Source organism: Microchirus variegatus (genome assembly GCF_963457635.1).
Source record: "Microchirus variegatus genome assembly, chromosome: 13".
Lineage (NCBI taxonomy): Eukaryota > Metazoa > Chordata > Actinopteri > Pleuronectiformes > Soleidae > Microchirus > Microchirus variegatus.
This window is the reverse complement of record NC_139814.1, coordinates 3,393,715-3,419,782: the sequence shown is the minus strand read 5'-3', so window position 1 is coordinate 3,419,782 and position 26,068 is coordinate 3,393,715. Positions and strand designations below refer to the sequence as shown.

Below are 26,068 nucleotides of genomic sequence, written 5' to 3'. Positions count from 1 at the left end.
GACCAGCCAAAATGTTCTCACTCGTTTGTTGGTTAAAAACCATCACTGGTCCTCAGTATGCCGCAAGTACAAGACCACACACACACACACACACACACACACACACACACACACACACACACACACACACACGCTAACCTGGCTGAATGACCACTCTCTCTCTCGTCCTCCTCCTTTTTCTTGACCAAAATCCACCATCGACTCCGTTCCTGTGGAGCGTCTTCTCTTTGTGTTCTTATTGGGGATTCCTCTCACTCTCTCCTCTCACTCTCTCCTCTCCTCTCACTCTCTCCTCTCACTCTCTCCTCTCACTCTCTCACTCTCTCGTTACGCAGCTGAGTTCTTCCACACGCTCCGATTGTGTGATTCAAGTTGTACAGCAGCGCACAGCATGGACGCGCACACGGTCCCCGGAGCGCAGCTCTCCCTGTACGACCTTTACTCCGTCGTCCCCTTTAATGTCACTTTCCCGGAGGAGGAGAGCGGCTCGATGGTGGACGGGGCGCGGAACTACACGGAGCGGGAGAATCCGGTGAGGAGCCCCGGGGCCATCGTCACAGCCATATGTATCACGGCTCTCTACTCCGTCATCTGCGCGGTGGGACTGCTTGGCAACATCCTCGTCATGTACGGGGTGGTAAGGTAATTATTTGTTATTATAGCAAAATCGTAGCATATGTATAGCAAATGTCTCTAACGCAAATACTGTAAATATCCTGCATTTCACATTGAAAAAGCCAAAGAAATAAACCAGGTATTATGTGAGATCAAAGTCATAACTGACTCCAGAGAAACATCTGATTACATCCCCATACATCTTATCGGAATATAGCCTAAAATATACAAATATTATTTGTAAGCCATATTGCATAGTGCTCTGCAGTCTTAGCCTTCATCATTTAAAGTAAAGAAATGTGTTATGGTTCGGAGTGGGGTTAGGTTTAGGCCAGCAGCAGTTATGGTAAAGGTGAGAGTAATGTCCCAGGAACCCATGGAAACCACTCTCTCTCTCTCTGTGTGTGTGTGTGTGTGTGTGTGTGTCTTCTTGTACTTGCGGAATACTGAGGACCAGTGATGGTTTTTAACCAACAAACGAGTGAGGACATTTTGGCCGGTCCTCACTTTGTTTTCATTGAAATCACTTCATTAGGTTGCTATAACATGCTATACTCCATTTGCCCCCCCATAAAAATTCTAATTTTAGACGACATAGTATAGTATGACGTTTTTGTCAAATTTTGGACCAAAAATGTTTGGTCAATTTAAAAAAAAATTTTTTTGGTCGACATTGCATAAGTATGATGTTTTTGTAAAATTTTGGACACATTTTTTTTTTTTTTAAATCGAAAACGATTTCCAGCCATTTTTGCTCTGGGGCTCCACCTGGATACATTTTATGGTACTGCAACCAGTAGTTCTTTATAGATGTCATTCATTAAGTAGATATTTGTAATTGTGTTGATTTATAAATTGGAAATGCTGGTCCTCACTTTGTCAGCAACCTCAGTATGCAGCAAGTACAAGAATGTGTGTGTGTGTGTGTGTGCAGGTCTTCTTTTGCTGAAGAGTTGTTGGGAGGTAACTGAAAATATTATCTCAGCTTCCCATTTCATTCCAACGAGACAGAAAGTGCAACATTTGTTCCTCTTTTGGTTCAAATCATAATGGAAAATGTCGATGATGCTTTCAAACTCTTACAATGTGACACTAGAATGACCTGAATGGTTGTGTATTTCTGAGTAAAAAGATTGTGTTTGCTGTCTAATTTTCTATGCAAGGTTAGATGTTGCCCTTTGCAGCTCTAAAACCAACATAATAAAGCCTACAAAGCCTCAACCTGTGCACACCTCAGGAGTGAAACAGCTTATACGTTCTGCAGCTGCTCTGCTGGTCCTCACTTATCATGTCAGTCACATGCTAATCTCAGACATTAAGGCTAGGTGTTCTTATTCCAGTTTACAACTTATTTTAAATTATCCTTATTTATAGAAAACAACAAATTAGCTGGGTTTAATCTGCATTTACGTGATGGTAACAATGAATGACTATGGCCCAATCCCATTTCTCAGCTCCCCTTCAGAACTGATAAATAAGAGGTAGTGGTTCAAATCTAGCCGCACGAAATGTGACCTGTAAGCAGAACATGTTTTACCCTAGATTCAATATGCCACAGTGAGTAACAAAATAAAAAAGCTGTTAAACACCTGGTGTTAAATGATTATTGTGGACAACCCCATTACTAGAAACGTTTCTCCACCTACTCAAAATTCAATAAAAATGTAAATATGTAATTTACTGAATCACTTGAACCTCTATTTAAGATGAAAAGGTACAGAACTTCCAGTATTTTCACTTACAGACCTGACAATGTGTGAAGAGATGTCCTTCATCAATTTACACCAAATATATTATAGTAGTGACACCTGTGGTTACTGGTGATAATACCAGGGATGCATGATAATATCAGAGTCAAAAAATAATTGCACAACTCTGGGTAAAAATGTTATTCATTCTACTAATGCATTTTTCTTTCTTATAAATAGACCTAAGTGCAACAACATTATTACCTTATAGGTAGATGGTTCCTCACTGACGAGAGCGGAGGGGAAAAGAAGCAAGTTTTAGTCCCTGAAATGGTCCAAAGTTGTAAAGGGAATATGGAGCACACCGAGGTTAAATACAATACATGATGACGTATTTGATGGGAAGGCAGAGACAGCAAAAAGGCTAAAACCATTAATGATAATGTCAGAGTTTATGGAGCTTGAAGACCAGCATCTATTACTTCTCTCTTTCCCTTTCTTTTTCTCTCATGCACATATACACACAGAATACATAGTATAACCCTCAGGGGTCATATGAAGGTCTCTTTTTTCAAATACAAAGACCAATCAACCCAGCTTGATATATACAGTGGTATGCAAAAGTGGTTTGGGCACACCTGTAAATGTTCATGATTTTCCTTTATAAATCATTGGTTGTTTGAATAAGAAATTTTAAATATGTCATATAGGGGATAAACACAGTGATATTTGAGAAATGAAATAAAGTTTATATGATTTACAGAAAGTGTGCAAGAATTATTTAAAGAAACTTATGAATATGCATAAATTTAGGCACCACAAAATATGTTTTTTTTATAGCTTCCAATTATATTCTGGATTCTTGTGGATTCTTTACAAAACATCTCCAGTTCAGTCCGGTTTGATGGTTTCCGAGCATGGACAGTCTGCTTTAAATCACACCACAAATGTTCAATATTATTCAGGTCTGGGGACTGAGATGGTCATTCCAGAACGTTGTATTTGTTCCTCTGCATGAATGACTTAGTAGATTTTGAGCAGTGTTTAGGGTCGTTGTCTTGTTGAAAGATTCAGCCCCGACACAACTTCAACTTTGTCACTGATTCCTGGACATTGTTCTCTAGAATCTGCTGATATTGAGTGGAATCCATGTGACCTCAACTTTAACAAGATTCCCAGTCCCTGCACTGGCCTCACAGCCCCACAGTATGATGGAACCACCACCAAATTTTACTGTAGGTAGCAAGTGTTTTTCTTGGAATGCTGTGTTATTTTTCCACCATGCATAACACCCCTTGTTTTGCCCAAATAACTCTATTTTAGTTTCATCAGTCAACATCACCTTATTCCAAATGTGCTTTATCATACCTCAAGTGACTGTTTGTGGCGGGTGCAGAGAAAAGGCTTTTTCTGCATTACTCTTCCATACAGCATCTCCTTGTGTAAAGTGCGCTGAATAGTTGAACGATGCACAGTGACACCATCTGCAGCAAGATGATGTTGTAGGTCTTTGGAGTTGGTCTGTGGGTTGACTGTGACTGTTCTCACCATCCTTCACCACTGCTTATCTGAGATTTTTCTTGGTCTGCCACTTCAGGCCTTAACTAGAACTGTGCCTGTGTAAATGTAAATGTAAATGTACTTTATTTATACAGCCCTTTACAACAATCCTTTCGGTGATCCAAAGTGCTTTACAAGAAATAAATAAATAAAGAGGAAACAAATAATGGTCTTCACATTCCTCACAATGTTCCTCACAGTTGAAACTGAGAGCTTAAATCTCTGAGATAGCTTTCTGTATCCTTCCTCTAAACCATGATGTTGAACAATCATTGTTTTCAGGTCATTTGATGCAAAGAGGAGAAACACTTACAATTGACCTCCTTAAATACTCTTTCTCATGATTGGATTCACCTGTGTATGGAGGTCAAAGGTCACTGAGGTTAACAAACCAATTTTGAGTTCCAATAATTAGTGCTAAAGGTATTGAAATCAGTAAAATGACAAGGGTGCCTAAATTTATGCACATGCCTAATTTTGTTTAAATAATTCTTTCACACTTTCTGTAAATCATATAAACTTTATTTCACTGCTCAAATATCACTGTGTTTGTCTCATATATGATATATTTAACTGACATTTATTATCCAAAAAAAACAATGATTTATGAAGGAAAATCATGAACAATTACAGGGGTGCCCAAACGTTTGCAAACCACTGTAACCTATTTGTGAACTGCTGTTGAATAAGTCATGGTTTCCTATTGTGTCCAGTGCCATATTTGTTTAGACTACATATTTTCTTTTAGACTGAGCGATTGCCATTTTCACATCCACCTATGTCACTAGTGGCCACATCACACAGTGTCCATGCCCCCATTACATGCTGTGCTTTATTGAAACAACAATCTTGACTAAATGTAACTATATACAGTGTGTGTGTGTGTGTGTGTGTGTGTGGGTGTGTGTGTGTGTGTGTGTGTGTGTGTGTGTGTGTGTGTGTGTGTGTGTGTGAGTGAGAGAGCAAGAGTCTGTGTGTACACACCAAATGCCCAAGTAAATCAGTCTCAGATCAGGATATTTCTATTAATGTTTACAATGTTTTTCGCTGTGATCGTACCAGGAAAGGTGGAGGTGTAGCCATTTATATCAAAAACAAGTTTCATGCTACTCTCCTTGTAGGGGACATACACATTGAAGATGAGGAGCACAGTGTGTGAGAGTGGGTGCACGAAGCATTATGGTAGTGACACTACTGTGCATGCTCTATGGGCCCCTTAACCCGGAAATAAAGGCGGATGTCAAAAACTTTTTTGGCATATGCGCTGGGTGAGCAGCTTGATAGGAATGAACGGAAGCGAAGGGGCGATGCTCTATCCAGTTCATATTATACATCCATGGTTGGGTAGTAGCCGTAATTTTTGTTGACCACTACGCTACGCTACGCCACTCATTCATTCATCACTTTTGTATCCGTTTAATCCGTTTCATGGTTTTCATTCATTCCACTTATCCATCCAGCTCAGCTGCGCTGTAATAGCTCTGTGCTGTGTGATACAATAAATGCACCAAAAGCATATTTGGATTTCAGCGTATTTGTTCTCATAAGCATCCAAGCGTGTCACAAATCTGCGAACCTGAGGACCCAACCTCACACTCTCAGTGGCTAAACAAGGTTTGCAAAGGAAGCCGCAACAATTTGTCAACAAAAAAGGCGTTTAATGAAAATCATCAAGCCGCGCCAAAGAACCAAGTCATCACGCAACGACTAGCCCGAGAACAAAGGAGCCACAACTAAGTGCCACCACACCATCCATTCACCTGGGGACAGGTAGGCCTGAACTTCTTTATGATGAGGATTAAGGAATCCGCTTCGATTGGAATGCATTGAGTCAAATGGGGTTAAATGCAACCAAGAGATCACGTTCACATCATTCCTCATCCTCAGCCTCACGCTCATCTGCTCGTTTAAAAATGGAAACAAATCTTGCAATTTTGGCAGTACAACAAAAGGCACTAATGGAAAAACATGCATTGGATGAAGAAGAGATGAAGTTACGCAAAAGAAGAGAACAGCTTTTACTGGAGAATAAAATTGCTGAGGAAATGGCAAAGCTTAGTGTTATAAAATCACAAAGCAGTATTGGCAGTAAATCAAAGTCAAAAGTTTCAGATGGGATGAACTCATACTATGAAAAACAACCACTTAATATCAATGCCAGTGAATTTGTCCCATCATTGTCAGTTAAACGAAAACCCGATGCAATTGAAATCCCACAGACAGCTGTGAAGCCTAAAGTGACTCACTCACCAGACATAGAACATCTTCCAGGTCCTTCTTACATGCTCCAACATTATGTAATGGCTCCTGAAGAACTTATGACTAATGTTATACATACTGACGCATCACAAAATGACAGTGTGCTGGACATATTGAGAAAACAAAATGAAATTACAACACTCTTAATGCAACAACAATGCCTCTCAGCACTCCCAAAAAGGGAAATTCCCATTTTCGATGGTAATCCACTCAAATACCATGCATTTATTAAAGCTTTTGAAAATGGAGTTGAGCGAAACACCAACAACTGTGACAGACTCTACTTCCTTCAACAGTACACCAAAGGGCATGCAAAAGAGCTGGTGAAGAGCTGTCAGCACATGGAGTTGGACCGAGGATATGTGAAGGCGAAGGCTCTATTGAAAGAGCACTACGGTCATGAGCAAAAGGTGGCAGCAGCATACATGGAGAGAGCTTTGTCATGGCCCACTGGAGGTGACACGTATGTGACCTGCAGGAAAAATACGACAGAAGAGGAAAGTTTATGGACATTGCCAACTGAGAAGTTTGACAGACCCTGTGTTTGGAAACATCCAGGACACTGCTGTATCAACCAAACAGATGAAACACAAACATCACCCTCATTCCAACATCAGAGGAACCAGCTTTGCTACACAGTGAATCGTGTGGAGAGAACAGCCCAACCTGTGAACGAAGCCAAGGACATAAGACAACCAGCCAAGAAGATCTGTTTGTGCTGCACTGGAGGACACACATTGGAAAAAATGTCACACAAGGAGAAAATCTACTTCCTGAAGGAAAATGGTGCTTGTTTTTGCTGCCTGTGTGTAGGACACATCAGCAAACATTGCCAAAAGAAGATTTCCTGCTCAAAGTGTGACCAGAATCACCAGACTGCTCCATAGGGATAATGTGGCAATGGCAGAACCGGCTGGGAGAAGCGTCCAGGTGACAGTGGATGGCACCTTGGTTTCCAGTGGGCTTACAGGGGCTGGTGAGATGGATTGTAAGCTTCCTATTGTACCGGTCCAAGTAAAAGCGAAGAAGGGCAATAAAATCATTCTAACATATGCCTTTTTGGACCAGGGAAGTACTGCAGTGTTCTGTACTGAGAGTCTGAAGCAGAAGCTCAATTTGTCAGGGAAGAGAGCCAACATTCTTCTCAGGACCATGGGGCAGGAGAAGGCGGTCAGGAGTTACGTCGTGCCAGAGCTGGAGGTGGCGGCACTGGAAGATAGCAGCTTCATTGAGTTACCAAAAGCTTATACTCAGTTGTCTATGCCAGTCCACCAAACAAATATACCAACAAATAAGGATCTGACAAGGTGGCCATATTTAAAACACATTTCCTTACCACAGATTGAGGCTGGAATTGAGTTGCTGATTGGAATAAATGTTCCACGAGCAATGGAACCGCTGGAAGTCATCCGTAGTGAGCATAATGGACCCTACGCTATAAGGACGGTGCTGGGCTGGACAGTAAATGGGCCACTGATAGGAAAAGGTGGAGAGGCCAATTATTGTGAGCAGCCAGTAACTGTGAACCGTGTGTCCATTGTGAATTTGGATGAACTATGGCAACAGCAATTTAAAATGGATTTTCCAGAATCTACAAGTTGGTCAGTCCAGAGAAGACCTGAGGTTCATGGACATGGTCACAAAGTCAGTCAAACACATTGATGTTCACTACCAAGTCGCTCTGCCTTTGAAAAATTCAAATACCAGCATGCCAAACAACAAGAAAGTAGCGGAACAGCGTCTATACCATCTGAAGAGGAGGCTTCAGAGGGATCCAGTGTTTTACAGGGAGTATCACACCTGTATTAATGATCTCCTTGGTAAAGGCTATGCTGAAAGAGTTCCTGGTACGGAGCTGGAAATAAGTGATAGCAGAGTTTTGTATATACCGCACCATGGTGTTTACCACCCGACAAAAAGAAAACCCTGTGTTGTGTTTGATTGTGGTGCCAGTTAAAAAGGACTCTGAATGAAGAGCTGTTGCAAGGCCCCGATCTAACCAGCTCACTAAGTGGAGTTGTGACCAGGTTCAGGAGGGAACCTGTGGTCATCATGGCTGACATAGAAGCTATGTCTCACCAGGTGCAGGTGCCCCTAGATGATGCTGACCTGCTGCGATTTCTCTGGTGGCCACAAGGAGACCTGAGTCAAGCACCATATGAATACAGGATGAAGGTACACCTTTTCGGAGCTACATACTCCCCTAGCTGCGCCAACTTCGCCCTTAGGAAATGTGCAGAGGATTTTGGACATGAGCACAAGGAGGAGACAGTGGACAAGCTGCAGCACTGCTTCTATGTGGATGACTGTTTGGTGTCAGTTGCGACAGAGGAGGAAGCACTGACCCTCTGTCATGAGCTCATATCTCTGTGTGCTAAAGGAGGATTCTGTTTGACCTAGTGGCACAGTAATAGATCTGAAGTGCTCGAGGCCATCCCAGAGCCCTACAGAGATAAAGACAAGAACCAGTTGCTTGGACAGACCCATATCCAAAGTGTGTTTGTTGCTGGATAAAGAGGAGGCAGCAGGAGGACGTTGTTGACCTTTATAGGGACTTGAGCTGGACTTTGCACTAATAGGTCAAATAGATGACCAGAAGAAGGAATATTCAGTGTAATGGTTTATTCATGGACTTGAGTAATTTATTGGACAGTTTTTCTTGCATCTTTGAAATTGACATGATGATTTAGTATGTCTATCATTGTGTTTGAAATCTGAATTATTATGTGACACCTAATAATCAGGGGCTGGTGTGTAGGGGACATACACATTGAAGATGAGGAGCACAGTGTTTGTGAGAGTGGGTGTTGTAGAGGTGGTGGTTCATGTTGGAGTGGGCGTGTGCACGTGCGAGAGTGTGTGTGTGTAAAGGTGCGCACTTACCTGCGACACAGATGAGGAAAGAGACAGGGTTGGGTACAAGGATGTATAATGTGAACTGGATAGAGCTCCGCCCCCTCTGCCTTGAAGACAATTTTTGCATGGTGGCCACTGTGGGTACTGCAACAAAAAATCCCATGGGGCCCAAAAAGCAATTTTCCCATTGACCGCAGTAGTAAAAGAGACGCCTGTAAAAGTGTCCACAGGACACCTTGAGACATGGACACAGGCTTTTATAGATCTTTATATTATATATTTCTAATTCATGGAGTTTCATGTTTGAAAAACATTCCTAAAGGCCATAAAAAGCCCAGACAAATCTTATTTCTCAGAGTGACGTCACAGCTGTGTACGAGCACAGCCAAGCGCGGTCATGTGGCGTCTCGGGAACAGCGCTGCTGTCAGTGAACCATGAAAACTTCATGAGAAATGTGAATAAATGAACACAATGAGGGGGTTTCATTTACATTTTTAAAATATTATGACAAAGCAGGTTTTTAGTTGTTGTATTTTCAAACGTATTATCGATGTATTAACAAGCTGCTGTGTGGATTCATTGAGGAGAGCAGACTGACATGCTGCACTTTATCACTGTGTTCAGTCCCGGACATCGTGACACTGATGACGGTGTGGACTGTGGAGCTGTGACCGTGTGATGCACTGTGACCTGCGGTCACTTCACCACTGATTCCCGGGGAGGATGTTTGTCTTAACGTCACTATCGGTTCATGAAGTTACTGTTAAATGTGATGAACACGCGAAATATATAGTTGAATATAAAAGTGTTGAGTGAAAGAATCGGGAGTTATAAAACTACTTTAACACGTTGTTATTGTTCGTAATAATAATTATACAATTATAAAAGGGAAATCAGACAAAAACAACATTATTCCTGTAACACATTAGCTAAAGCTGAAGTTAACGTGACAGCGGTATTCATGAAATCCGCTAGCGCACGTCATTAGCGTACTTCCATCATGCCTTTCGCTGTTCATGTACGCGCCGAGCAAGTCGATAACGCAGACAGCTCGTTCACATAGCCACGAAGCATTATGGTAGTGACACTACTGCGCATGCTCTATGGGCCCCATAACCCGGAAATAAATGCGGAAGTCAAAAACTTTTTTGGCATATGCGCTGGGTGAGCAGCTTCATAGGAATGAACGGAAGCGAAGGGGCGGAGCTCTATCCAGTTCATATTATACATCCATGGTTGGGTAGTAGCCGTAATTTTTGTTGACCGCTACGCTACGCCACTCATTCATTCATCACTTTTGTATCCGTTTAATCTGTTTCATGGTTTTCATTCATTCCACTTATCCATCCATCTCAGCTGCGCTGTAATAGCTCTGTGCTGTGTGATACAATAAATGCACCAAAAGCATCTTTGGATTTCAGCGTATTTGTTCTCATAAGCATCCAAGCGTGTCACAAATCTGCGAACCTGAGGACCCAACCTCGCACTCTCAGCGGCTAAACAAGGTTTGCAAAGGAAGCAGCAACACTCCTCTTCTCTTTATCTATTAACAAACAGTTTGAATTTCTGGCATTAAAACTTCAATTTAAACAAGGACAGTCCCTTACAGTAATAGGCTGTTATAGACCTCTTTCAGCCTGCATAAATAAATCTAATAAATCTAAGTCAATTAATAGATAGCCAACTCGGACTAACGTTAAATGCCCCTCTAGATCGTCGCGAGTGAGTATGTATGTGTGTGTAGGAGTCAGTCTGTAGCTGGCAGGCGAAGGAACAGCCGTTCCTATGTGGCAGTTAAAGTTCGTGAATGTTGTTCCAGCCAGGAACGAACTCACTCGTGTAGCTGTGGCTGCTCAAGAGACGAGGGTGAGTTGGAGAGTGGCGACTCTCCTGGAGGAGACGAAGCGTTGACCGAGCTTCGGCAGGAGAGAAGACGAGAGAAGGAAATCACGGAGGACGGGAAGGTCCGTGGTGAACAGCGGCTGCTGTGTGGCGAGGAGGCGACGAAGGCGAAGCAGGCGGAAGGTGGAGGTGATCCCAGGAGAGTAGTGAACGGGAGTTACATATATGTAGGACCACTCGAATGGACCTTTAAATGCAGGAACACACACACACAATAACAATTGGAGACGCAGCCGACAGGCTGCCGGTCTCTCCCATGTGGTAGCCTGTTGCAACAGCTCTTGCTGCTTTCTACCTTTACTGTAAATGGTAAATCTTATTAGCATTACATTTCTTTAGCTGTGGCATTAAAACGGTCATTAATGTCATTTTTATTTAACCTTTATTTAACCAGATAAAAACCCATTGAGATCAAGATCTCTTTCGCAAGGGTGACCTGGCCAAGAAAGGCAGCAGCACACATCAATAGTTAAATAAGAAGCAGGACCTTCTTGTGGGCTAATGACTTTGAAATGTATTTTTTATTACTGACGGATTTTACAATGCATGGGGTTATTGTGCAGAAAAAACTAATCTGACCAAACTGAGGTAGCATTGTTCCTCATTGATCAAACGGAAGGCTGCATGGTTACAAGCTCCATCATCTCAACTGCATCCAAGCCGGTTATGTTGTCACCCAAAATATGGTGAGGAATTTGCAAACATTTATCGATCCCCGTGGTGTTGAACAGAGACGTAGAAATCGCCTGATGCGATGAATGGACTTATCGTTGCATCCCTAGTAAACATATATATTATATATATACTTTCAGCTTCTCCCTCTCTGTGGGTCACCAAGATATATGCTGTCTGCAGTTCCTGAAACAACCTTCACATTAATTCAGGCTTGAGACCGACACTAGGATTGTGGCCCCCCATAGATGGTAATTTAGAATTAATAATGAGCAATGGGGATTGGGAACTTTGCCCAGGGGTGTCCTAGCCCTTCGTGGGGATTTGAATTGGCAACCCACTAGCCAAGTTCCCCTTATGATTGGCTAAATATATATATATAAATATCCATCCATCCATTATCTACCACTTTATCCTCCACTGGAGGGTCACGGGGTCAGTAAATATAAATAAGAAACCAAACACCTTTTTCAAATCATTCCACCTGCCTCATCAGAGTGTAGAGTATATGAAAATACATTTTGGATAATTCTCTCATCTCAGAGTCCTGGGTTATTGACACGATCAAATCCACACAAACCTCATTCATAGCAGTGGCTGCATGGATGCTCACGCCACTGTGGATTGGGCGTTGGGCCACTGTGGCACCAAGAGCTCTCAGCCAAATAGTTGATGGAGAGGCTGACACTGACTCCTCTGGAGATTGTCCACTTTATAATGCAGGAGAGGTCAGCGGCATGAGGCTCCACTTATCTCCCAGCTATCCTCTACCGCACCTCCCATTCCTATTATCACACCTATTAGACGGGAACTGGCTCAGTGCTCATGCAATTTATTGTGAAGTGGTCTTAAGTGGATATCAGCTCAATGCACAGTCACTGGAAAGCAGGATTAATTTCAAACTGAGAATCTGAGAAATGACCTGTTGCTTGTGGACTAAGCAACAGTGATCCACCAAGTTCATGGTCACCTTTATTTATGTGGCACATTTAAGTCCAACCAAAGTTGTACCACAGTGCTTTATAGTACAAAATAGAAAAAGCCAAGTAAAAATGCAACTCAACATTATAAATACAATATAAAATGCACAAGTCAATGCAATAAAATAGACACAATAAATGGTTGCAATAGGAACAGGGATGTATGGCTTGACAATCAAGTCAGTCTTCAGCTTTAAAAACAAACAAGCGAGTTTTCATTTAAATCATGAACTGAACAGGAAGCCAGTGCAGATTAGACGAGATTAAATGAAGCCATGGGTAACGCTCTCAAAGTAATTGGGAGACTTTATTTGACATGCTTTATTTTGGGGAGAAGTCAACAGGAAATATATATTTGATATACGGGTGATTTTTGGCTGCAAGGGGCACAAGAGCATCAACAAAATCAACAGAACAATCACCAAATAGTGGACATAGCAGTGGAAAAAAAGATGTTGGCTTTATGAAAAATAGAACCCAGAGGTCGCAAATATAAAGAGAACAACAATCAAGCAGATGTTGCATCATCATCTGTCAGCCTGTCAATCACCACTGCAAACAAGAAGAGGCTCCCTGATGTAGTCCCACCTCACTTTGAACACACCTCACCTCTCTCTCTCAGTTGTCATGCATGTCCTGCACCAGTCTAACATACTTCTCTGCCACTCCAGACTTCCTCATACATTACCATAGTTCATCTCTCGGCACTCTGTCGTATGCTTTTTCTAGATCTACAAAGGCACAATGCAGCTCCAGAGTGACCACCCAGAGTCTCCCTGAAAATCATACATAATACAAAACACTCCTCTCTTTTCAGCTTCTATCACTTTGTCCTCTGTTCTGCCATTTTCCTATTTTTCATCTTCCTTGTCACCAGATTCATCCTACAAACCACCAAACCCATGCTGTCTGGCTACATTCTCACCTACCACTTCAGATTATATCGTCTATACATGATGTAGTCTACCTGTGTGCTCCTACCTCCGCTCTTATAAGTGTCCCTTTGCTCTCGCCTCGTCTGGAAAAATATATTCACTACAGCCATTTCCATCCTTTTTGCAAAGTCTACCACCATGTGTTCCTTTGTGTTCCTGTCCTGGATACTAAACCTGCCCATCACTTCTTCATCACCTCTATTTCCCGAACCAACATGTCCATTGAAGTCTGCACCAATTACCACTCTCTCACCTCTGGGGATATTCTGCATCACTTCATCAACCTCACTTCAGAATGTTTCCTTTTCCTCTAACTCACATCCCACCTGTGGGGCATAGCCACGTCCAACATTTAGCATCACACCTTCAATTTCTAGCTTCAGACTCATCAGTCTATCTGACACTCTTTTCACCTCCAGGACGTTCCTAACAAACTCCTCCTTTAGGATAACCATACTCTTCTCTTCCTATCAATACCATGGTAATACAACTTAAAACCTGCACCTAAGCTTCTCGCCTTACTTCCTTTCCAACTGGTCTCCTGGAAAGTATATCCACCTTCCTTCTCTGCATCATGTTAAGTCTCTAGCTTTTCCTGTCATCTTCCCAATATTCAAAGTCCCTACTATCAGTCCCAGACTCTTATCTTTCCTCTTCTCTCTCTGCTTCTGAACACACCTTCCTCCTCTCCTCCTTCCACCCACAGTAGCTCAATTTCCACTGTTACTCTGTAGGTTATCGGCACTTAGGGCAGTCGTTGTAAACCCGGGCCTCGACCGATCCGGTAGTAAGCGACAGGTGTGAGCTCTCAAATACTTTTTGAATTGTGTTCCTATATCTGCTACAGAGGCTGAGAAATCAGTCATTTAGTAGCCATTGAAGCTCAGGTTTTAGAGACATTTTTTCCAGGCGCTTCAGGCCTTAATGGGTTAACAGAAGCTTCTCTAACCTCTTGTCAGAAAGTCTATTTCTTCTAGGCGTGAACACCAAGAGATAATCATCAGTCAGGTGTATGATGGGGCCTCGCTCATGTCGGGTAAACATGGAGGGGTACAGAAACTGCTGCAGCAGAAACTGGACAGAGAGATACCATATGTCCACTGTTATAATCATCAGCTGCATTTGGTGGTCATCCATGCCCTGGCAGTAGAAAAGGATGTGATGGACTTCTTCAGTGTGTGTAACATGCTGTACAAGTTCTGCAGAAAACCAACTGTTGCCATTCTCTACAAAGGAGAGACACTCAAGCGTCTACTGGACCAACACTGGACTGGACATTCTGCTACAGGTATGTTAATTTGCACTGATTAATCTGATTATGATGATGCTGTATTGTGAGAATGACTCCCCTACCTGAATTTATTTTCTCTATTCTACAGTCTCAGTCATTCTGAAATCATTTGATGACCTACCCACACTGCTCAGAGAGATCACCAGCAACCAGGCATTTGGAGCAGATCTGCGCATTGAAGCAACAGGATTGTGGCAGAGCATGTCTGAGCCCAGCTTTAAGTTCATTGCTGAGATGGTACATAAGATCCTTGCATATCTTGATCCCCCAAACAAGATGTTGCACTCAGAAGACATGGACCTGCTTACATGTGAAATTATTAATGTAGATGGTGATGAGCACAATAATAATAATATAATAAAACTATGTTTATAGATCCTTCCATGCAAGAAATGCAGCTCCTTACAACAAAGAGTTACATGAACTAGGTGCTTCACAATGAACATAAAACATGTTAAAAAGAGATGAATGAAAATAACAAAAAAGAGTAAGAATAAAACACCCAGCTTTAGCTCTTTTTCTGGTTCAGTAGAAGCAGTTTGAGATAAACTCATGAACCCATTTTTGAAGGATTTGCAATGAACTTCATTTTAGAGGTCTCTTAAAATTCAATCCACTTTAAATAATCTTTAAAATCACTGAAATTTTAAATGAATCACTATAAATTGTTGTGGGCATCCCCACAGTAACAATTGTTTTGATATGTATGTTACAGAATATTTTAGAACTTATAGTTGGATGTGTTTGTTTTGTTTCATTTTCCTGTGTCTTTTCCTGCAATGCTGCATTTTAAGTTGTGTTATATTCTGTACAGTAACAATAACGCTCTTTTATTTTCTTCAAGGTTTGCAGCTCGTCCGCAGTGCATGCATCTGTCTTGAGAATATCCGCACTGAGACTGAATTCCAGGCAATCCTAGTGCATTGTGACAGTGTCACAAAAAGGCCATCAAAAAGAAAACTGCCTTTGCTGACTACGCTGTGGAAGACATCAGAACACATGTAGATACAAATGAGGAAACGGAACTATGCAGGATTTATTAAAGTTGCATTGACTCAGTATATAAGGAAATGAAAGATCGCTTTGAGAAAAATAACTGTGAACTGATGGAGGCACTAAATGCCCTGGATCCTGTGCAAGGCACATTCTTGGATGTCAGCAAGTTGACCTCACCAAGACACCCAGCACACCCGAGCCATCAGGGTTCCACCGCAGGCAGATATCAGCCATGGACAGGGCATGCAACTCCCCGACCCTCTTCCCAGAGGTAATGGCGAGCAGAAAATCAGCCTTCATAGAAAGCCATTTCAGCCCTACTTGGGTCAGAGGCTCAAAGGGAGGTGACAACATGGCCTCCAGCACCAGGGAAAAGTCCCATGCAGGAGCCCTCAGGGTCCTTGGGGGACACAGCCTCAGAGTCCCCCTAAGGAAGAGGGACACCAATCTGTGGCACCCCACTGTGGCACCATCAACCATTTCATGTTGGGAAGAAATAGCTTTATAGACTCTCAAAGTGGAATGAGAGCGACCACGATCCAGCAGAGCCTGCAGAAACTCAAGAACAGACGCCACAGAGCAACACACTGGGTCTACTGTCTTATACCTACACCAGTCAGAGAACAGCTTCCACCTGTTTTCATACTGAATCCGAGTAGATGGCGCCCTCGCATTCAGAATTGTACCCCTGAGTCCCGCAGTGCATACCCTCAGTAGAGGGTCGGGCCGTGAAGCGGCCAAACCCAGAGTTGGAGGCGACCGGGATCCAGATGCCGAACCTGACCCCCCAGCTGTGAAAGGAGATCCTTTCTGCGCAGCAGTGGAAACCAGAGTCTCCCTGGCCAAAAGGGGGCCACCAGAAGGAGTCTGTGACCCTAAGAATGAGGGGCAGCGGCGGGAAGGCATACAGAGGTCTCTGCGGCCAATCGTGAGCCAAAGCGTCCTGGCCGAGGGGGCTGGTCACCTCCGTCCAGGAGAACCAGAGGGGGCAATGCGCTGACTTCGCCGAGGCGGAGAGGTCCACTCTGCCAAAAATACCCCATATAGTCTCCATCACCTCCAGATGAAGCTGCCACTCCCCAGGTGGGGGCTTTTGTCACGACAGAAAATCTGCAACCTGGTTCTGTTCCCCGGGTATGAAGACTGCCCGCAAGCTGGCCAGACGGCGATATGCCCCAGTCAACAGGCTCCGAGATAGCCGGAGTAGTTGTGCAGACCGGTTGCCCCCCTGGTGGTTGATCTGGGAAACTGTGGACCTGTTGTCAGATCAAAGGCTGTTCAGCCACATCTGCAGAGGGCGCAGAGACAGCAAGCCCAAAGGCACCACAGACGAAGCAGCTCTCAGCTTTCCCAAGAGCCAGAGGAACTGAATGAATGTCACCATCCTGCCAACCCTAAAGAGGGGAAGGCGGAGGCGTATATCGTCCACATGCCGAGGTGCCAGAGAGGCCGTCATAGCGACCGAGTCCAGAACCACTTGGAATGGGTCCAGGCCGCTCTTTTGAAAATTCACCTTCAGGCCCAGCCGGGCCACGTGCAAAAGCAGCCGAGCTGTATCCTGGGCCACCTGAGGCCGGGACGGTGTGCATACCAGCCAGTCGTCCAGATACTGCAGGACCTTCATGCCCCGCTTCTGCAGGGGTGCCAGAGCTGCTGCTACAACCCTGGTGAACACCCTCGGGGAGAGGGAGACACCGAAGGGAAGTACCCTGAACTGAAAATGCTGTCCGCGGAAGGCAAACCTGAGGAAGTGCCAGTGGTGCAATGCAATTGGGACGTGGAAATATGCGTCCCTCAGGTCGACAGTGGTGAACCACTGCCCTGGCAACCCCACGAAGCGTGTCTGACGCAGTCAGCATATGAAAAGGTAGAACCTTCAGGAACTTGTTGAGTCCCCTCAGGTCGAGAATGGGATGAAATCCGCCATCTTTTTTTGTCACAAGAAAGTACCTACTCGAGGTAGGATCCACTGGCTCGATTGCACCCTTGGCCAGGAGGGCCGACAACTCCTGAATTAGAGCTAAGGCCTTCGCTGGGTCGCTGACGATAGTAATTTTGACCTGGCTGAAGGCTAGGGGCCGGCGTCGGAACTGCAATTCGTACCCCCAGGTCAAGGTGAAAACCACCCAAGGGTCTGAAGTACAGGCAGCCCAGTCACTGAGCTGATGATGGGAAAAATATCCAACGGCCGGCCCCGAAGTCCTAGCGCCTGCCCCCATGGCGTCCCGAGGCCCTGGAGGGACGGCGGATAGACTGTGATGCACGAGGTTTCCGTAAGCGCTGCTGCCAACAGAAAAACATGAATGATATCGTCACCGGAGGCGGGAGCGAGAACACTACCGTCCCAGTAAGATACACAAAAGAAAAGCGGTGTTTAGAACCGAGCAAAGCTAACAGCTAACACACCAAAGATGAAAGGAACAGATCCTCTAACGTGGAGGGTCACAGGTGACCATGTTGGTATTAGGCGCTTGAACTGCTCATGCGTGAGGTGGAGGTATCCAGTAAGGATGAAATAGAACAAACTGATATTTTTCAGCCTCAGGGCTTCATCAAGCAGTGAAACAGATCACACATCACAATTAACATGATTTGGTTAAATGGAATGATCATTTATTTGATTGATCTAAATACTGTAATTTTGTGTACCTTATTGCAAAGTGTTACCATTGTTCAACATGATGTTGCATTTGTTGGAAGCAATGCCTACCGTCTTGACAGCATTGAAACATGGCGTGACATTCGGAGAAAGCACCGCGCCCTCTGAAAATTTGTATTCCACTCTTGAAAATGTCTTCACAGAGCAATCGCCAAACCATGCTTCATCAACGGAAGGCGACCTGATTCTTGGCATTTGAGAAGGAAGGATAATTTAGGGATGAGTGGAAGGACATTGCCTTAAGAAGGTTTCACACAGTCCACAGACGCCACCTGCCACTCTACTAAAAGTGGTTAAACCTTTCTGTGTCTCTCTCACTCACTCACAAACTTTAGGTTACGTGTAGGCAGAAGGGTAACACTGCTTTGTGCTGCTCCTTGTGCTCCCTAGCTGCTGTAGCTACCTCTCCCAGTATGAATGTTTACTTCAGTGTTCAGGTTGACATCAGTGCTTCTGTTTCCAGTAGTGAAGCTGCTGCATGGTGCTATCTTCTTGAATGCATGCTTTGTTGAATAAATGGACACAGCACAACACTATTTTGTTTGCTTGTTTTTTTAGATTTTGTGATGAACTGCCCCTTTTTAGTAAGAGCAAAATTATTTCTCCGCACTGTAGGAGTGGTCACAGAGCGATATGGTTCACCCTGAAGCTAATAAATTGTAGGTTGAAAAGTTTGCCTCCCAGAAAAAATTTAATGCCCCGCCTTAAATGTTTTTCAGCAGCCGGGTCTGTACTGCCAGAACAACTTATCCAGCTCTCCCCCACTTACTGGTTTTGAACCGAAGTCCAGTTTTGGTTGTTTAGAGGGTGAGAGACCTCCTGCATTAGCAGCTCTCTGCTTAGCACTGGGTGGGACTTGCTCTGTTAGTGTGGCTGTGCCATGATGTGTCTCTAAATGCTTTATTAAATTCAAAGTTGTATTTTTGAATGTAGATAAGACTTTGTCGCCAACACAGAGCGTACAACGAACCTTTATGTTGCCATCTTTTGTTGACACATAGTCAAAATATTGGCTGTATTTCCACCTGGAAAACGATGTTCTCTCGCCTCCCTCATCGTTTACGTTTGTGTCTCTACACGTGAGTTTACCTCCTCATGCGGAAACGTGGCTTGTCGCACATAGCCTACATCACCCAGGGACTCAAGAAGAAAGCAAATAGTAACGCACAGTGACTTGGAAAAGTAACTTTAATCTGATCACTGGTTTGAAAGTAGTAACGCATTAGACCAGCGGTCCCCAATCTTTTTTGCTCCACGGACCGGTTTAATGTCAGGAAATATTTTCACGGACCAGTCCCCTAACGCTCTTTGGTCGCTATGGTAACGCTTAAACGCGCCTTCAAAATAAGATACACAAAACAGCTGTAAACGTTTCATATCATGTTGATATATTTGTTTCAATCGCTGAATGAAACCTGTCATATTTGGAACAAGAGTCTGGACCTTAATTTGCTTGCACAAAACTATTGATCAGCACTCAGCATTTGTTTGTTGTTCATCAAAATCAGTATACGCCATTGAGCGCGGGCGAGCGGGCAGGAGAGAGAGAGAGAGTAACGGGTGCATTGAGTGAGGTCTGGCCATTAGTGGCATCACTGCCACTGTTACACTGCAAGTTATTTACTTTGATTAAACTACAAATTATAACTGAACACCAGCTTATTTGCAGACTCTACACTCAACTGTCATATCTGTGGTCAATATCTGTGATATGACTCCATAAAACTAGGATAATTCACATGCACATGATGTACATGAATGTTCAGCCAGCACATATTCAGTCCTCTCGTCACTTTTTTCATTATTTAACAACAGCATAGATCTGCAGCCATCTGTAGCTTCTATGAGCTCACCTCTAAACCCAACTACTTTCTCTGTGGTGAAATTACATATTTGATGATTGGGGATTCCATGACTCTCATCTGTTTTATAATATAAATAATAATATAAATATAAATACTTATGCTTAGCCTCTACAGCTAAAGCTAAAGTCTGACACGGTAGTGGGAAACTTCCCATAGCTGAGGCGATGCAGAAGTATAAGCCTGACTTGTTCTAACTTTATTTGATGTGCCAAAATGACTACACCTGTGTGAGATAAGTTACATTCCTGGAAAACATGACAAATGGCTGTATTGTTGTTTTCTGCAACATTGTGCTGATCTGAGAAGTAGTGGAGGAGCAGGCATGTGTCGGAGTGTTTTTAACGACAGTGCAGGTACACTCAGCAACTGTGGGGGCGCTTGTGAGTTGAAAATCTGAAATAGTGTCGTGCATTGCTTGAACTTTTACCCAGAAAACCAGGTTTCTTTTCAAATCAGTCATCAATTTGCTCCCAAGCCACCTTCTGCCTATCACAACCGATTATGCTCCTCAATTATTGCTCATAAAGCCCCAGTAGAAAATTACGAAAAGAAAAATCAATACAGATATGCACATTGTAATGGAACAAAACCTAAATATTGAACCCCTTATATGAAAGTGAGGCCATTTTTCTTCTCCTATTTTTGCCATTAAAATGTCAGCTACATTAATCACACTGTTCCTTCCTCAAGTAATTTATTCCTCAAAACTGGAAAGCAGAAGAAAAGACAAATAAGTGCAGCATTCATTTAGTAGAAAAGGACAGTATTCATACAGCACTGTAATATGTACGAGCATTACACTCTACATTGAATCTTGATGGAGTTTTGCAGTCTCTGGTCTTGAATAGTCTAAAATGTATATAAGATGTCAGACAGATGTCCAGGGCTGATAACATGATCTCTTACACACACAAAAAAACACAGAACTGTAAAGTCACATGATGAAAACACAGTTCTGCACATTATAATAGTGTATGAATTTGATAGCAGTATTTTCTTTCTGGAGCTCTCTGGTTCTTTCTCTGCTTCATCAGATGCCACCTTAAATGTAAATTACTCATCTGAAAAACACAACCTAAAGTGTAAGGAATTAGCATTACACAGAGCATAAGGGAATTATCTCTTTATCAAAGTCATTCTTTCAAATCCCCATATCCCATAATCGAGTGTTACGTACCCAGTTGCACTCATTACAGCATGTTTTCTCTGCTCTGTGTCACAAACAGGTACACCAAGATGAAGACAGCCACAAACATCTACATTTTCAACTTGGCTCTTGCTGACGCCTTGGCCACCAGTACGCTGCCTTTTCAGAGTGCCAAGTACCTCATGAACACTTGGCCGTTTGGGGAAGTCCTGTGCAAGCTCATCATCGCCATTGATTATTACAACATGTTCACGAGCATCTTCACCCTCACCATGATGAGCGTAGACCGATACGTAGCCGTGTGCCACCCGATCAGGGCGCTGGAGTTTCGTACGCCTGTCAAAGCTAAGTTTATCAATGTGCTCATCTGGGTGCTGTCCTCAGCTATTGGTGTCCCCATCATGATCATGGCTGTGACCAGAGTGGTAGATAATGGTAAGACTGTTTTTTCCCCCACTGTTTCATAAGTGCGAGAGCTCTGGAAAAGAATCCTTAGGACATCAATGAGTATGTATCGTTAATGGCAACATGATCAACCTGATCATGTGTCCAGTCCCACTCATGGTCTCAAAATGATGGACTGTAGAGGCCTTTTTAGACCTTTGGATTTACCAAAAAAAAAAAACCTGCAGTTTTGAAATCAAAAAAGTTGATTGATATATATATATTTTTTTTTTTTCTGAGATTCAAGTTCCAACTCAGCCAGTACCACAACACTTCTGAAGTCTGTGGCTCAGATTGTTTTATTATATTATACTAAAGATAATATTTAATGTACATACTGGGGCACAGGAAGAGCTAAATAATGGCCAAGCCCTAATTTTTAAACATTTAGCAACTCTTTTAATCATTCAAATTAGACAAGGTGACTTGAAAAACATTTCGCTGTGATGTGACAAAGAATAAATATTTTTCATCATTTTACATTAGGGGTGTAATGGTATATGTATTCATCCCTCGATGTCACGGTTTGGTGCACGCAGTCATACGGCGAATACGTCCAAGTGTGGAGAATGGTGTGGAGTTGGAAGAGCCGCCGGCTTCATGTAAATCAACTCAGGGTTCTCACCAGCACAGTTGAGATGTCATTTTGATCCCCTACACCAGGGGTGTCAAACTCACATCAGGGCCACATCAGCATAATGGTTACCCTCAAAGGGCCAGATGTAACTGTCATACAGAATAAATGGAACTAAATGGAACCCAATATAATGTAAAATAAAGGTAACTACCTGTAACATATTGCTAAATAACTTTCTGTATTTATTACTTATTCGTTACAAATATGATGCATTATAGATGTAACCCGGTCCGTGATGGTGTTTCTTGACAAACTAACAGTTTTAAAAGTCTTGTATCTGGTCGGGTCAGACCTGCTCACACACCTTCAGCATGCACTGCTTCAAAAACACACCCAGAAAAAGACTTTGAAGCACGGCTGATTTCTTCAGCCACAATAAAGCTAGCTTTCACTGCCACATTGTTTTTGGTTGTGGCTTTTGTGAACACATTCTGCTGCGATCACAGAGAACATTCTCTCTCTTTGAGCAGCTATCTACTGATCATTTGATGTATCTGTTTTTCCCTTAATTGCAGCACTTAAGCGGTTCAGACCATGGAGTGAAAACAATGAAAAGTGCACACTTCAGAGTCTGTCAACATGTTTTACTAAGATCTACTCGGATCCCCTTCACTTCATTGCAACTGTACGTCATAAAGATCATTATTTGGATGTAAAGATAAGGCTGTACAACGAGAAATGATCCAGTCTGTGTTGGAATATGGAGTGCTTGTAATTCAGAGCTCTGTAATGTTCTGCGTCTCTGGTAACGTGCCCATTTTGAGTTACTTGCCCTTACTTCATGAGTCACCATAATAGTCCTTCAAAATGCCCCATTTTTACCTAAAATTTTCAAAAACTCTGCACCTAGCGTAAGGGGGGAGCCCCCTTGCAGCACCAGCCCCTTTGCTTTGTCGTTCCGCTCCCTCACCATGTACTCCACATAGTGACATTTTCCCAGAAAACCCCCTGAGACCCCAGTCTTATACATACAGTTTGTGTTGCTTTTCATCCGTTGTACTGAACCCGTACCAAACCGTGACTTGTGTGTACCATTGCACCCCTATTTTACATGCATTTAAGCGAGGCTAAATACCGTAACCTATTTGTTTTTGCTGTATTATTTTTCCAGGTAAAACCATGTGCATGCTGAAGTTCCCTGACCCTGAGTGGTACTGGGACACAGTGATGAAGATTTGCGTCTTCATCTTTGCTTTTATGGTTCCTGTATTGGTCATCATCATCTGCTACGGCCTGATGATCCTTCGTCTCAGGAGTGTCCGTCTACTCTCGGGCTCCAAACAGAAAGACCGCAACATGCGGCGCATTACCCGCATGGTCCTGGTGGTGGTGGCCGCCTTCATTATCTGCTGGACCCCCATTCACATCTTTATCATCGTGAAGACCATGGTAGAAATTGACACCAGAAACCCTCTGGTGATTGCCAGCTGGCACCTGTGCATTGCCCTGGGCTACACCAACAGCAGTCTCAACCCTGTCCTCTATGCATTTTTGGATGAAAACTTTAAGCGATGCTTCAGAGATTTCTGCCTCCCCTGTCGCACCCACATTGAGCAAAACAGCCTAAGAAGAGGCCGCAGCACCATTAAGGAGCCTGTGTTCACCTGTGCTCCGACAGAGATGGGAAAGAAGCCAGCATGACTAGGCATGGACTCGGTCCCCCATAGCTCTCGTTCAAGGAGGATCCAACAAGATCTGCAAACAGAGGACACGCAGATCACCACAACAGAGTTTTAAGATCTCTTAAGATGAATTACTTTAAGACATCTGATACTGCCTCATACTCATACGGGAGTGCATAAGTTTCATTCTGATCTTAAAAGTGGAAACGTTATCATCCACACAGGAAGTTTGATGTCATACAAATGTATTGACAGTGGATGAAGGTGAAGTGACAGCCCGAAGTGTCAGGTCATCTCTCTGCAGAACACCAGAATGGGAGAGGACATCAGTTTTTGATGATGAAAAACAGACAAGGAAACACCTGCCACTTTCTCTCATGTCCAGAATACGTCAAAGAGTATTGGACTGAAAAAATCTGTCATTCATTTAAGTAGAGACAACTGAGATTTTGGTGATGGAGGAATATATTTAAAGAGGAAAATTCTAACAATCGAGGCTTACATAGCAGAACCACTACTACCAACCAACTGCTGGCCAGTGGATTATAGCACATAGGAGTTCCATATTGTATATTGAGACATAGTGTGGTGTTTTATTAATTTAATCGTACATTGATCTCTTCACACCAAGGATTGGGAACATTTTCCAATCAAGGGGCCATTTCAATTCTAAGTCTAATTCAAAATCTGCAACTGCTTCTCATTGATGAGGTGATGATGTTACATGCTTTTTTTTTTGACATCACATTTACTCAATTAATTTAGTTATACTCAAAAGTTTGGCTATACTTTTACATCTAAAATGGCTAGATGGTATTTGCTAAGGTCGTTTCATCATCATTGTGCTGGTACTACAGGCTCTTTCACCACTTTGCAGTTCAGCACAAAGTTCCCAGCTGGAATGGCTGTTTTGTCTTTTAGTTGCTGCAATCTCAGTGTAGTGTTGCACCAATTTCTCTTGAGCTGCATGACATTCAGCATTTCTGGACAGCCACCATTATGCTTCCTGCTGTCATGTGTGCTTATTCTCCCTGACCATGACCTGGCAGACACATGATGACATGATTTACGTTTGTTTCTTTGTCTTGTAATCATGAGCTGCAATATTTTATATATTTATGTATTTATTTTAATGGCCAGCATGTACACGTAGGCCCCATAAAGGTTAAATTTAGACTGAGAATATGAGTGGGTAAGATTTTGTTTGTCAGTATGTAACAGTATGGCTGAAATCTATTGTTCTTGTCTAAGGCCTGGTTGCAAAACAAAAGCCTGATTGTGAGTTTAACAAATCCTGCAGGCTCCATTTTGTAACACCACATGGGGTTTATGACTGGAGAGCTCTCCGTGGGGGGGCAGAATCCTTTAAGTCTCATTGACCGCCACTGTTTTATGATCCCCCGACTGATAAAACCATATAATTTGGAAGACAGAACTTTCTTCCCTCTCTTGTTCCTTCGCTCTTGCCTGCTGCACTGGTTCCTGCTTTGGGCCCATAGCTCCGGGCCCCGGGCCACGCGGCTCTGGCCGTGCCCTCTGACATAAGGCTCTCCCGTGCAGCACGACGATGCCAGCTTCCACTCCTCCGCCTGTGAGGATCACACCTCCGCCGGCGAATCGCTCCATACCTGCCGCCTGAACTGCTTCCACTCAGAGACAACGAGGATCAACAGCTGTCCACTGCGAGCTAAATAACGACCCGTCCACACTCTGCGACTCCAACAAACTTGACCGGACCCATGGACGGACCACAAAACCTGAGATCCGCTTACAGTAAGAGGCAATGTGTTCTGGGCAGAGTTAGGTTATATTTCTGTGTTTGTTAACTTTTCTTTGTGTTGAACGTGTTGGATCGCGCACCCACACGCTCGCATTTGTGTTCTCGTCATAACCACGTGTTTCTTTGTTTACGTTTGGTGTTCGTTATTGTGGTTTTACT

General features: G+C 43.2%; 1 protein-coding gene across 1 annotated transcript; it reads left to right on the top strand.

The window, feature by feature from the left end:
- Positions 1–391: 391 nt before the first annotated feature.
- Positions 392–24,148, top strand: oprd1a (opioid receptor, delta 1a; the record flags this gene model as incomplete). The annotated part of the gene is made up of 3 exons (XM_083899422.1): positions 392–642; positions 21,506–21,861; positions 23,619–24,148. 3 exons carry the CDS (start codon positions 392–394, stop codon positions 24,146–24,148), a joined length of 1,137 nt encoding a protein of 378 aa, XP_083755548.1.
- Positions 24,149–26,068: the final 1,920 nt, after the last annotated feature.